Genomic DNA, 15747 nt, shown 5'->3' with positions numbered 1-15747 from the left:
AGGAAAGCACCAAGATTCCTTACACATTTAGATGGTTTAATGTTCTCTTCTCCAATTTTCATAGTAAACAATTCAAAATGTTTTTTTCGTTTCTTTGAAAGGTAAATACAATCACTTCAGTTTTATCGGCATTGATTTTCAACATGTTGCTGTTCATCCAAGATACAATTTCTATGAGACAGTTTTCAACACAGCGTAAAGCATCCTTGAAATTCCTTCTGAGAGACCGGATTTGTTGCTTTGAAAGATAAATAAAGCTGCCCATCGTCAGCGTAAAAATGGTGATTTAGTCCATTTTTCTTGCATATTGTACCAACTGGTTTACTGTACATTGTGAAAAATTTTGGTCCGAGAACGGACCCCTGTGCAACACTGTATGTCATTTGCACTGGTTTTGACAATTCCTATCTATGGTCACCACACTGGATAACCGGCTATCCTGACGCCCGCTGGAAATGTAACCCAGCTGGAAATGTAACCCAGCTGTAAATCGGTAGGTAAAGTTTTTCATTTAATTCTATTATAATGAAAACAATTCTAGCAAATCAACTTGACAGTTTTGTCAAGGAATGACCATGGCTTACATTTACAATTTCTGGGCCGAAAATGATCGTTATATTTTGAGATATTCGCTAACAAAATCTTCAGTTTGAAAAATCGAGCAAAAATCCAAAGTTTTGCGCAGATTGTTTTGTTTATGAACAACCTGTGAAAACATTTATCATCTGGTTTAACAGATGTGTCCTTTCGGAACACCTGTGTGAAGTTTCCAGGTTCTACGTTATTCCTGAAAAAGTATATTAGCCGTTAAATAGGCATGGTCGAGAAAAAATGACTGTCAAAAACGGCCGCTGTTACATTTGAAATTGGCAGTCGTTGAAGTCAGCTGTCGGCTATCGAGAACCCAGCTGTATAAAAGTAAAAAAACTGTCTTGTAGACATGTTATATGCCTCGTAGTGTCTCTTCTTTATGTATATTTTGTATCTGTTTAGTTTGTCTGTGTTTTGCGTTTTCTTTCGTCTTTCATTTGTGTAAAATGTGTATACATGCAGTCAGTAAACAGTTTGTATGTTTGTATATACTTAGGTCCTTATTGCCATGTCGAGTAATTCTTGTTGATTTCATTATCATTGTCCTTTTGGTTTAGGGTTTAAAAGTTGCTTTGTTACTTTCGTTCGTCCGTCCGTCCGCCCACAGTGTCTTGTTCGGGCTCTGATTCTACATGCATGGACTGTTTTTTAAGTATTGGTTTTTAAACTTCCCACATGTGATACCGATGATACAAGTATTAGTAATGACCACATCCAGTGTTAATATAATAAAAAAAACTTTAACACAGAACTATAAATAAGTACTTTGAGCCAGACTGGCAATTCCTACATGCATAGACAAAATTTCAAATATATTGTTTCGTATAGTAGAACTTTTATTTTCATGCGGTTTTATTTGATAGCTGAGTGTGAAAAATCGTAAACAAGTAAGGAAGAGTTCCGATCTACCTTGTTATATTTTGATTTAAGCTACATGTGGCTGCGATGTTAAGAAACAATTGATTAACAGTCATATGAGATTTTGCAAAGTTCTGCTTATTTAGATTTGAAACAGTCGTTTTCAATTGTTTGCCTCTATACATCAACAACTTGCAGTTTTAGATACTGAATTCTTCAGACGAAATTCAAAGGACTGACGACCAGAGGCAATCATTTGCACTTGCAAAACCCAAGATTTCTGTGACGTGTGGCGGCCGTAAAAAGTTTCCCCGTACATTCAATCAGGGCTGTTGTATTTCGATCTTATCAGATCATTCAGCACGACTTTTATGTTGTGTAATTGGTACTGTTTAGTTTCTCAACATGACCATTTCGGCCTGGGTGGTTCCAATACTCCCGCTTTCATAGTCTTGGGTATTGTATAATCACCCCTTGGATATGGTGCCTGCTTTTTAATTTTGTCTTTTGACAGTTCCTGTGATACGCAGGCTCCATAACCTCAGATCCCCTTCCTATATTCCAGTTTGTTTAGTTCTGCCCATTGTTTTCTCGTTTGGGGCAAACCCATTATTTTATCTGGGGACCAAACGCCGCTTTTCACGGAATTACACGCCTCAACACGTGTATCATTGAAGGTTCCATGTTCACCGCCATTTGAATACATCTGCGGACGTCTCTAAATTGCTTTTTGTACTTTTAGCATGTGTAAATGTTGAGTTCTGCTCAACCCGGGGCTAGAGGGCGTGGGCGGTAACATGCATTTCCACTACCGTCCATGAACAGGCTCAATCAAACCGAGCATGCAACATTTTCGTTTTTGTCGTGTTGAGCGACCTGTGAAGTTTCCACTTTTCTCTATTTCTGTAATAGCCGGGAGGCACCTCTACCATCAAAAGCTGGCAAAATGGCAATATGCACTATACTGCTTCGGTGTGACTGCAAAAAAAAATATATATATGGTTTCGCATGGCGGAAAAATGGCAAGAACGCGTGAACTAGGTTAAAATTCAGCCCGGGTGTGAAGGAATATAGCCTCTTGAAATGAAAGTGCCATTTTTGAAAATAATTACGTTTCCGTCGAATCACTGCCAGTAATACTTTTTACATACAAATGTATTCTAAATCATCGGAGTTAATGGATAGTCTATAAATGTTAACATCCGAGTTCAACGACAGCACTTGCGGCCGTTTTCGACAGTCATTTTTTTTCCGACCATGCCTATTTAACAGCTAATATACTTTTTCAGGAATAACGTAGAACCCGGAAACTTTACACAGGTGTTCTGAAAGGACACATCTGTTAAACCAGATGATAAATGTTTTGACAGGTTGTTCATAAACAAAACAATCTGCGCAAAACTTCGGATTTTTGCTCGATTTTTCAAACTGAAGATTTTGTCAGCGAATATCTCAAAACATAAAGATCGTTTTCGGCCCAGAAATTGTAAATGTAAGCCATGGTCATTCCCTGACAAAACTGTCAAGTTGATTTGCAAGAATTGGCTTCGTTTTAATAGAAATAAATGATAAACTTTACCTACCGATTTACAGCTGGGTTACATTTCCAGCTGGGTTACATTTCCAGCGGGCGTCAAGATAGCCGGTTATCCAGTGTGGTCACAGTTTGGTAGCGGTCGCTCAGATATGAAGTTATCCATTCGAGTGGTTTCCCTGCGATACCAAAGTGGTTGTGGAGGCGGTGCAATAGTGTCTTGTAGTCGATGGTATCGAAAGCAGCTGATAGGTCAAGCATCTCTATCATTGTTACATCATTTTGGTCAAGGGAGTTGAGAATGTCATTTTGAACCTTCAGTAATGCAGTCTCAGTGGAGTGAAATTTTCTGTATGCAGACTGGTGCTCTTCGTGGAGATTGTTCAAAGACAAGTGGCTTTCCAAACGAGCATCGACTACCTTTTCAAGTATTTTAGACACGTACGGTAAATAAGATACAGGTCTATAGTTCTTCAGAACATTTGCATCTAGATCTGACTTTTTGATGAGTGGTCTGATCAACAAACTTTTGAAGGATTTCGGTACATATGCTTTCTCCAAAGAATAATTGATTATTTTAGTGAGAGATGGTAGCAGTTCTTCTAAGCATTTCAAAAGCCATGTCAGAAGTGGATCTAGCTCGCACGATTTACTTGCAGATTTTGAAATAACTTTTTTCACTTCATCCTGTGAGACTGGAGTAAATTCAGCAAGTTTATCTATTTGCGTGTTCAGAATTTCCTCGGTGGTAACCGCACCGGTTTGTAAGTCTGTTTCTGACCTAATTTTATCAACTGTATTACAACTATACTCAATAGTGTATTACTATTATTCCTCTATTACAATTATTCACCATGATATTACAATAATTTAATTATTATTCCTGATATTACAATTATTCTCCATGCTACATGCATTTATTAGTATTACAATTATTCCTGATATCACAATCATTCTACATGGTATTTCAATTATTCCTGATATAACAATTCTTCTACTTGGTATTACAATTCTTCTACTTGGCATTACAATTCTTCTACTTGGTATCACAATTCTTCTACTTGGCATTACAATTCTTCTACTTGGTATCACAATTCTTCTACTTGGTATTACACTATTCTTCTTGCTTTTACAATTATTCTCCATGGTATAATAGGTATTACAATTACTCTTGGTATTAAAATTATAATAAACTCAATGGTATATATAACAGCCAAGAGTGAATGATACTGGAATCTGCTTCTCCATAACTGAGCTCACTGGGCAGGCCATAAAACAGGAAAGATCTGAGGGCATGTTATTGAAGGATTCTACTTAACTCCATATCATGCTGGACAAGATTGATTCTGCCTTTGTGAACAGTGTAGATCATGATCAGCCTGTACATCCATGTAGTCTGATCACGATCTGCCCTGTTCGCCATTCAGTCAGTATCGTTTTGGTTGGTACCCCTTTTAACAGTTAAAAGTATAAAGTTAAAAGTTAGAACTGCCCAAATTGAAAGATGGACAAGTTCCTTATAGAAATTTAGCAGGGTAAGGGCTAAATACAGCAAAACCTGCATAAAAAGACCATGCTTGGTAGAGTAAATAAGTGGTCTTTATTAATGAATGGTCAATTATGATACATTGCAAATTACACTAGTCTTGTGGCTTTTCCAGCCAGGTGGTCATATTTCACAGGAGTCAATCATTTACAGGTAGTCATTGTTCACAGAGGGTCATATTTCACTGAGAGTCATCATTCACAGGGGGTTGTTGCTCACAGGTGATCTTTGGCACAGATCTGCCTTCAGCTTTACTTAGTAAATCATTGCTTATCTAGATAATGAAGAAAACAGTAGTGGTAAAAGGTGAAAGGTTATATCTACACCGTTTATCAAACTAAATAATCTTCAGCAAATATTTGTTCAATTTGTCCCAATAATTCTTCAACTACCTAGCATTATCAAGACATGAATCCTCAATAGATCATAGGTTTTAGGTAACATATTTGGTATGAAAGTAAAAATTTCTTTAAGGTAAGGGCTTCAAATTTTATCTTGAAATACACATAATTAGAGGAGCTTTTTGACTAAAAAAAAAACAACAACACATTTTCTTTTTCAAAATTGGACGATAAATGAAGAAAAGTTGTTTCTAAATCTATGGCCTCACCAGATCCCAAAATTATAAACTATAAAACAGATTGGAGTCTTTTTTAAAGGATGTTATCTGAAGCCAAAGTTTCACACTACAATAAAGTCTACTAATAGTCAAATTATTTTTTTGATTCTTAAGTCACACAAACATAATGCATGTCACATGACTAGATTCCAGCGTGACATGACTAGATTCTAGCGTGAATAATGAAGTGCAGTCCTAGGTGCCACCAGGCTCTCTTGGTAGAACTAATAACCTTCTGCAAGACAATCAGTTTACATAAGATTCCTCACATGAAAAATTTCTACGTACAAAGTGGGATATCGAAGCCCCACAAGTTTGAGACAAGGATTATAGTAACTGCCTGGTACGTAGGCCCTTAATTCTGAAAAACAGACAGGCTCCATTAAAAACATTCATTGTAATATGCATGCAGCTACTTACGTTGTTGTATTACAGAATGACATCCATTTATGTTTCAGCTGGGATCGATTTCCAAATCCATTAGATGACTCAAGGTCCATTTTTGCAACTACATGCAGAATATGTAACTTACTCTTCTAAATATCCCTTTTTAAACTATTATCATAGAGACTAATAGCTTTCAGTGTTCGTTTTTAGAACTGTTACTATAGAGACTAAGCTGTCAATATTCCTTATAGAATTGTTACCAAAAAGACTGAGATTTCAGTACTCATTGTAGCACTGTCACCATACTAAAGGCTGAGCTTCAATTCCTTACAGAACTGTTACCATACAGACTACCAGTAAGCTGTCAATATTCCTTATAGAACTGTTACCATAAAGACTGTCATTTTAGTACTCTCTGTAACACAGTCACTATAAAGGCTGAGCTTTCAATATTACTTACACAGCTGTTACCATTAATATTCCTTACAAAACCGGCACTTTCAATATTCCTTACACAACTGTTACCACTAATATTCCTTACACAATTGTTACCTTACAGACGGAACTTTCAATATTCTTCATTGCAATGTTACCATAAAGGCTGAGCTTTGAATATTCCATGTTACCTTAAGACTGAGCTTTCAATATTCCCTACACAGCTGTTACCACCATCAGTATTTCTTACAAAACTGTTACCATCAATATAAAACTGTTATCATAGAGATTGAAATTTCAATATTGACTATACAACAGTACTGTTTCCATCAATATTTTTTACAGAACTGTTACTAAAGATATTGAGCTTTCAATGTTCCTAACAGAACTGTTACCTAATAAGTATTCCCTACATAACTGTAACCATAGAGACTCAGCTTTCAATATTCCTTCTAGAACTGTTACAATAGAGACTAAGCTTTCAATATTCCTTCTAGAACTGTTACAACAGAGACTCGGCTTTCAATGTTCCTTCTAGAACTGTTACAATAGAGACTAAGCTTTCAATATTCCTTCTAGAACTGTTACAATAGAGACTCAGCTTTCAATATTCCTTCTAGAATTGTTACAATAGAGACTCGGCTTTCAATATTCCTTCTAGAACTGTTACAATAGAGACTCAGCTTTCAATATTCCTTCTAGAACTGTTACAATAGAGACTCGGCTTTCAATATTCCTTTTAGAACTGTTACAACAGGGACTGAGCTTTCAATATTCTTTATAGAAGTTTAGACCAAGTCATTGTCACATTTTTTTTTCTCAGGAATTTTATTCAACCTGTTTATTCCTTCAAATAATTTGAAATTATTTAAATTCCTTAGCTTTTAAAATTTAACATCAAGATATCAACATCTGTAACTTCAATAAGTTACATTTCAACAATCTTAAACAAAAACAAAACAAATTAATTCAACATCTGTACAACTTTAAATTTGTTACATACCATTTAGTTTATTAACTTAAAAAAAATAACTGCTTTCAGCTTTGATTTTGAGAAAAGTATTACATATATAATAAAAGGTTTTATGTTTCTGAAAATTGCAACCAGTCTTCCATTGGATTAATATAAACATTGCATCCTTTCAAATAAATACAGATTATGGTTTTATATACTTTTTTAATGAAATACATCCCTGCGGTGATAACCTCCCCCAAGCACTTCTAATTACATTTAAAAGTTCCCTTTAATAAACAAACAATCAATTATTTCAAATTAAATTAAAGTGAAATATAATATCAATGGAATCCAATAATATGAACTTAAGATGTGAAAAAAATGACCATTAAACCAGGTGCGTAAAAGCACAAACTTCGGACATAAAAGTTTATAAATCCTGTAACAATGGCAATAAAACTGTGCAACTGTTTCTTACATTTAAACTATAACTTAAAATCCAGAAAAAAAATGTTTTCAAACGTCTCATGCAAGAAAAATGTAAAACCTCTTTTATGGGATATGAATTATAACAGTTTACGAGTATAACCTCAAAAGGTTTAAGGATAGCTTACAATCACCGAGACTGTGGGTCGGTGACATAACTTAACGGAATCCCCTCATTAACGGTTGTCCGGCTTCAACAATGTCAACATCTAAGTCAGGTGCTGATAACAAACAATCCGTTAGAATAGTAATTACTTAATAAATGATCACACGAGCCTAACATCTTGATCACACGTACTGTTTTTTTTTTAATTTTGAACTCGGTTTAATCCACCAGATTTGGAACTTAATTTGTTTCAATACAAATGGACTAATCTATAATTATTTATTTCTTAAATTTTTCATCAATCCCTTTACTTGTTTGCAATTATAAGAAATAAAAGTTATTTGTATCATTTAAAGTGCCCTGAATTGTGATGATTGTCAAATGAAAAATTTGACACATATTTTAAAAAATTATCTTTTTTTTTCCTTTTAGATTTGAAAACCATTTAGCACATATAGCAGAAGCCTATTTCCAATATCAAATGAAGTTTTTGAAACCTTCCATTTTGATGAATAAAAAGTAAATGTTCTCCTTTTCTTCTAGAGAGTTTCCACAAATTCAATTTATTTATCCATTAAAAATGATAATTATCCAGAACAAATCATTTTTTAGTCATAACAAATACCAAGAATTTCTCTGTATTATATTCAATATCCTTTATGAAAAACAACAAAGTAAACATTAAAATAAAAGCACTGATTACTGTAAACGATAACAGAAAAGCAATCAATTAAATGCATTTTTGATTTAATAATTAGTGTAAAAGAGCTTAAAAACTGATCAAACATGAATCTCTAGTTTTAGGCTCTGAACTTATCAATCAATGTCTTTTTTTGAATAATTAATTAATAAATGACATTTATGATATTGACAAAGCAATCCTAGTTATGTTTTTGATAATGCATGCTATTAAATATTATAATATTATTTGAATGAAATATATTGGAAAAAAAAAAAAAAAAAAAAAAAGACAACTCAATTTCAAAGCCATTTAATACTGTCAAAAGTTACCTCCCTTCATAACATCATTGGAACATACCCAATATGTCTTTATGACAGTTGGCTTCAGGTCAAAACCTCATATAGGGTGTAGAATATAGGGTGTAGAAATATTTCATGTGAAGAAGCTATGAAGATTGGTGGTTTGTAACCCAGGTGACTGCTTACACATGAAATAATGCCCTGAAGAGCACCTCAACCAACAAAAGCTAGGAAGCCACCATGTCAGTGACAGTGACTGTAACTTTTTCAAGTAGCAGTAAGACCTATATTTTGTACAGTTTAATTTATAATACCCAATAACTTTTTTCACCTCCTTTTATGTCATACAGACCAGAAGAATTGCACTTTATTTTGTTTTTTTCAAGATTGTACTGTTGGGCCGGGACATAAAGTTTGGTCTTTGACTTCACTGCCATTTCTTACCTAAGACTATGTAACACAAATACCATACTGACTTAATTGTTCTTTTTAACTAGTAAATTTATTCCAGGGCTGGAAATAATTAAGATAAGAATTTCACCATATTCCTACAAAAGGTGTGTCAATTTTTCTCTTTAAAGTTGCATTACATAGCCCTAAGGACAAGGTCCCAACTATACAACATGAAGAGAAATTTAAAAGAAAGACCGTGAACCACTTTCGGACAAGATTAATATGAATTATTCTTTTATTTAGTAATACATTTATTGTAATTTAATTACACAGGGCTACCCCTAACATTTGTACCCATGTTGATGTGGAAAAGTGAATGTCTGCACCATGGATCCTTTTTGGCTTTTTTCCTGAACTAAATTCACAGATTTGAGTTTCTTGATCATGGATTGACATTGTACGGAATTGGTAAACAATTGCTACGGAGGATATATCTGAAAAGCAACTACAATTAGGGAGTACAAAAAGTGAAGTAATGTCTGGACACAACGTAATGTGAAATCTTTATTCAAGGGAAGTTAATTTTCACAGATTAATGATGGCCTGGGATTTTTCAGGGCTGGTCATGATATCAGGCTTCTGATTTCAAGAATTTCCCTATAATAAGAGTATTGAAATAAGAGATTTCTCTTCTCAGATTGTAGTTTTCAGGCTTTCTGTTTTATTGGCTGAATCCCAGGCCACTTAGGACATCATTTCATGAAATCCAATTCCACCAATGAAGCAAAATTCCTATTCATTTTATCTTGATAAGGGTGCAATCCATGAATTTATATACCCACGAAAAAGCTTTTCTGGGGAAAACTATGAAATTTTATGTCTCGAGATCTGAAATTATATTTTACAATACTTAGATATATAAATGTTTTCAGTTGGAACTTTTTGTTATAATAATTCCTTTTTCAAAAAGTAAATAAGGAAGGGCAGATGGAGATACAGAAATCAAACATTCAAATACAATTTGGACTATATAAGTGATAGCAATCTTCTCTAATAAAACTTTTAAACTGGTACATTTAAAATTGTTGCAAATTACATGTTTAATCTGCTGGCTGGGGTAGGCCTAGTGTGTCCTATGACACTTAACAAAGAATTATGGCACCACTATTGATCTAATGTATATAAACAGATCAAGTTCCGACAGGTAATTAACCTGTCCTATAGCAAACATTTATATAAATCCTAAATAAATAAATATATTTGCTTAACAAACTTGTCTTACAAATTATTCTAGCTTATTATAAACTGAAGGTGTTTTTGGACATTTAGATCACCCTACTGTACATACACAAGTGTCAGGATCTGACATGGTACAAAAAACAGAAGCAAAGTAGAGTAAAAGTTTTGGATATATATTTGAAGATTAACATGTTCTCATGTTTATTTCAGATTAACATGCCAAATGGCAAGAGCACTGAAAGATCAACTGAGCCCTCATTCTCCTTAAACATACTGATCATAAAAGTTTTGCTCAGATATCTTCCAAGAAAAAGGCAGATCTATAGATATCTCTTTCAAAACTTTATAGACTGATTTAGAACAGGTCCAAAAAATATTTAAGAAATTTAAACTTATTTAGGTAATGTCTAATTACCTCCCTTTATATCAATTTAAGAACAGATGTGGATGTCTAATGACAGTTGAATAGCATAACTTAAAAGAAAAAAGTGAAACTGAATCTACTGAATGATTCATTCCTATCATTACAAATTAAAGATGAAAAGCTATTTTATTCTTTTCTGAATTTTTAGTGCAAATGAATTGTTGCTATGGTAATTTTCAGCCTCAAAGAAAAGCAAGTCTTTTGAAGATCAATTAATATCAAGATCATCTGAAACTTATAAACTTTGCAACTGCAAAAATAAAAGCCTTTGAAAGATTTCTGAAATATTCATAGGGAATTCTGTCCGATACAAAGGCAATGTATTCAAATAATCATAGAGCAAAGTATTGAATTAACATCTCACTGCAATAAAATTTCAATAATTTACTAATACTACCTTGACAATTATTATAATAATAAACCTTTAATCACAAATATATAGAATATGTGACATAAAAACAATGTTATGCTAAGGTACCCAGCTGATATCTGATATCTGCGTAATGCAATTCAATAAAGGGAAGTAACTCATCATTGGTAAGCTGTGGAACACCTTTATAGTATTATAAGTTTTTATTTATATGCATGAAGTTATACTGAGACAATGTCACCTTTGGTTGCTAACTGTGCTGTGATGTTCATAGCTGGTTTTGCAGCTGATAAGAACTGTTTGTAAATAAACATGTCCCTGACAGCCTGTCTGAGACAGATTTGTGTGTAATTTTCTGTCTCATTTAACTTTTAATCTTATGACCCCTCAAAAACAGGAGTCATCGACTAACCATGTAGACAACCATGCTATGAAAGTATAGGCCCAAGCACTTTCCAGCATATATCCTAAAGAATTTATGTTGTATAGATTAAAGGCTACTGTGACCTTGACATTTGAACTACTGACCCCTAAAATAAATGGGTCATCTTGAAACCACAGGCAAATACTACTATAGGTGAATTATTCTCTAGTTACTCACTTGAAACCAAAATGTCTAGATACAGAACTTAGACAGACCAACATTAGAACAAGAGGGCCATGATGGCCCTATATCGCTCACCTGAGTTTAGCTACTTGCTTGAACAGTTTTGGTAGATGAATTTGTAAAGAAAATGTTTGTGAAATTACTTTTAAGTAGTGTCAATGTTTTCAGACAAGAATATTTTAACCTTTACCCTGCTAAATTTCTAAAATGGACTGTTCCATCATTCAACTTGAGCAGTACCATTTATTATTTAAGGGGTGTTCAATGAAAATTTTATGACTGAATAGCGAATATTGCAAACCATGGTCTGGTCTGGTCACAAAGGCAAAATCACTTGGCGCCAGCAGGCTAAAGGTTAAAAGTTTCTACTAAATCAGTATAGGCAGGTATTATGTATGTGTGTTGGGGGATGGGAGATGGGGATGGGGGTGGGGAGGTTGGGTAAGACTTTGGGGAAATGATATGATATGATAATATCAAACAAGAAGATTTTTAAAGTTTCCACTACATACATAATTATGGGGTAAAGTGACCACACACCCTCAGGCGGCAATGTTTTCTGATGAAACTGAATAATTTGTACAATCTTCATTAAGTTTTGTTTGTTTTTGTTGGGTTTTATGTCACACCAACACAAGTGTAGGTCATATGGCAACTTCCAGCTTTGATGGTGGAGAAAGACTCCAGGTACTCCTCAGTATGTTATTTTATCAAGAGCAGGCACCTGGTAGAACCACTGACCTTCCGTAAGCCAGCTGGATGGCTTCCTCACATGAAGAATTCAATGCCCTGAGTGATGCTTGAACCTACGATCTGTAAAGGGTCACACAAGAAACATTCCTGTAAAATTATTTTAAAATTGGGCCTGCTATATTTATAATGTTTCCAATATATTATACATATAGGGAAAAAGTGACCACACCTCCTGGTGGCATGATTTCTAACAAATCAAAATAATTCATACAATCTTGGTAGAGGGTCATGCTTGGACCCTTTATGTGAAATTATTCCAAAGTTGGGCCAGAAGTTTCATACAAGAAAATTTTTAAAGTGACCATGTGCCTTGGTGGCCATGTTTTTTGATGAATTGTAATAATTTGAACAATCATAGTAGAGGGTTACGTAACAACCATTTAATGTGCCAAATTATTTCAAAATCGAACCAGCGGTTTAGGAGATGGTGTTAATGTATTGGACCCCTAATAGTAATGTTTAAAAAATGGCAATTGCTTGGTATATTCTTAAAGTTAACCGTGTTACGCACTATGTTGCAAATTTTAAACAACTTTTGCTGTGCCGTTTTTTGTAAATTTTGTATAATTTATGATATTTCCTTAAGCTCAAGTAGGGACAAATTTCAATGTGATGGTCACTATCTAAAACATTTGCAGAGAATTCATTTTAGCATTAATTTTGATAAAAGAATCATCAAACTATTGGTAAACAATTATAAAACACAAAATTAAAATGTCAATATCATTTTTTTCTAGGGTGCCTCAAGTAAACGGATTTAATGAGACAGAGTTCTAACTCCAATACTGAAAAATTAAGGTCGAACCCGGTGGGTCTGTTTTGAATTTTGCTCACTTCATGTAAAAATAACCTTGAGGCAGAAAGAAAACCTACCTACATTTTTTCCACAATATGTAATCTAAAGAATGAAAGCAAAATAGAGGACTTTTACCGCATGTAACTCATTATTTTTAAAGATTTCTAGCTCTACCCCTTGTATTTCAGAGGTAAATTCACTTTGAACAGCAAGAAATCGCTTATTAAATGAAAAAAGTTTCCACTTTTGTACAATACATCAATAATAAGTCTTGAAAGAAGTAAAAACTGCTAGAAAAAAAGGAAAAAAAAATAATAAAAAAATTGGTCCCAGTGGGGCTTGAACCTACGCCCCCCTGAAAATTGCAGTCAAAGTAGGTTTTAAGTAGGAATTGAATACTCTTCAAAAAGGAGGTACTCTATTACGGGTCCAATACCTAAAAAGATTTTTCTTTTATTAGCTCTGGCAGGCCCCTATGTACAACCAAGTAGAACCATTTTTGAAGAGGACCACCCAAGGAATCTCCAGGCCAAGTTTCATCAACTTCCACCATACTGTTTCAGATGGACGTTGTTTGAAATAACTTTAGGATGGCCAGACGCCGGACGGACAGATGGCTAGACGCCTGACAGTGAGCGATCACAATAGCAGGTGAGCTAAAAACTATAATACTCACTTTTCTTCACAATTGGGTCATAACAATGTTCACTCTTTCCTACTCACTGATAAGTATGGAAACACTGAAGTGAAGTGTGCTTTTTTTAACTTGTGGCCACAAAGTACTAACTTGTGGGAACAAGATGGTATTTAAACTCATGGCCATGTGATTATTAATTAACTTAGGTAATGAGACAGTAACCCAGGGCCTGCCATGCAATAATAAATTAAACTTAGCCTGCTGACATCTCACAAAGTTTTTTCTCTATAAGTCTATGTATAATGAGTGATCCTTAACATGGGTCACTATGGACCCGCGCAAGGTCATGATTCGTATGTTTGATATCCGTCCATTAGATGATGCTATAATTACTATGAATATTCAAGCTGACTGCAGCTACTGTAATTTCAGAGATTTTTCAATGTTTCTCCTTTTTTGGTGCCATGTAGCAATCAGGAGTTCTGAAGTTACTTACTCCATTTGTATTATTATATAAAGGGGCTGAACACAGTGACATCTGGCTCAGTGGCCCATTTTTTTGTAAAAATTCAGGACATCCAGATAGATGCCAGATGATCACAAAAGCTCCTTATCAGGACAGTTACTAAGAAACATAAAACAATAACATATCAAATACAACATAAAGTACCATTTCAAATATATACGTACCAAATTTCAGCCTCGGTAGGCTCGGCCTCACCGTCCGTCCCCGAGTGGTCATGTGATCCTGGCTGATCCACATGATGCTCTGGACTTTTATCTTTAACACTTTGTTTCATCCCGTCCCTTCATTTACTTTAAATTTTTCATCATAACATAATCATGTTTTTAAAATGTATTATTTAACATTTAACAACACTGCTGTTAAAAATATTGTTGTCACTTTTGTTCTCACAATCCTTTCAGTTTTGAATCAATATAAAAAAACAGTCTGAACAAATGAAATATTATCCGATATGTCCCAGCTTTTGAATATTTCCGCCAATAATGGAATTAATAATATTTATTTCATGTTTGCGTCAATTCCGACGATTCCGGTGTCATATACCAGTTGAATGTTATATTGGTCAAAATGCCATTAAAAGTAACCCTTTTGATTGAAAGTTCAATAGTATCAATTATTCATGTCCAAAGTCACTTTCAATATCTGACGCCAAACTAGCCTAAATGCTTAAAATAACCTCAAGTCTGATAACACAATATTACATCCATCCGTGAAAAAATGTACTTTAAACACTTACAGAAAAAATTCTGACTTCTTAAAATTCAAATGATATTCAAAAAGAAGGGGGACTCCTACTAAAAGGAAAGATAAGTAAATACAGGAATAAAAACCCGCTTTTGTCTGAAGCCCCGCTTTGTTGAAACATTTAAGTCACGAGTAAACAGAAATTTCTTATGCAAAATAATAATTTAATATTTAAAGAAACCCTCATTAGCAACACATGCTCTGCTAGAGGTAAACCCTTTTAGATTTCAAATTTTACACCTCATAAATATGAAAGCAAATATTTTCAAATCAGTTTTATTCAAATTTATTCAAAAGCTTTTATATAATCAAACTACTCGTACATTGGAACCATGGTTTAAAGTAAAATTAAATGCCAGGGTACTTTTGATTAGTGAGAAGTAAAATATTGGCTTATTCATAACCTAATGTTGAACATTTATTTTTAACTATATATATATAATTAATTTCATATTAAAGACCGAAAGAATGTACTTTACATCAATGAAACTGAAGGTTCTGAATATGATATTTTTTTTAAATTTCTATTAGTTGAGTTTTTTTGACACCCTAGGCTTGAAAATAGAACAGATATTTCTCATTTAATGACAGAACTGTGAAATTCAAAATTTTCACAAAGAAGATATTTTTGCTAAATTCTCTAATTCTATTAATTTCCAACTGCACAACACACCTTGCATGACATACAAACCAAAAATATGAGAAATCCGCAAAAAAAAATTTTTTTTTAATTTTTCCACTGCCTAATTGATCCTATTCA

The 15747-nt window shown here is 33.8% G+C and overlaps 2 protein-coding genes across 4 annotated transcripts in view; one reads left to right on the top strand and one right to left on the bottom strand.

The window, feature by feature from the left end:
- The window catches only part of LOC123548301 (E3 ubiquitin-protein ligase ariadne-1-like), a 366173-nt gene that overhangs the window by 159057 nt on the left and 191369 nt on the right, over window positions 1-15747 (top strand). The gene's annotated exons all lie outside the window — the stretch shown is intronic.
- Window positions 1-15747, bottom strand: part of LOC123548303 (uncharacterized) — an 88969-nt gene that overhangs the window by 48880 nt on the left and 24342 nt on the right. The window contains exon 1 of one of the 3 annotated variants that reach the window (XM_053546549.1): window positions 14408-14580. The exons of the other annotated variants lie outside the window; for them this stretch is intronic. Within the exon in view, the coding sequence (XP_053402524.1) occupies window positions 14408-14517 (110 nt within the window). The 5' untranslated portion in view covers window positions 14518-14580. Of the gene's footprint in view, window positions 1-14407; window positions 14581-15747 lie in introns of those variants that run through there. 3 annotated transcript variants of the gene reach the window in all.

The sequence above is a fragment of the Mercenaria mercenaria genome, chromosome 6 (assembly GCF_021730395.1).
Source record: "Mercenaria mercenaria strain notata chromosome 6, MADL_Memer_1, whole genome shotgun sequence".
Classification (NCBI taxonomy): Eukaryota; Metazoa; Mollusca; class Bivalvia; order Venerida; family Veneridae; genus Mercenaria; species Mercenaria mercenaria.
This window is presented reverse-complemented; position numbering and strand designations above follow the sequence as displayed.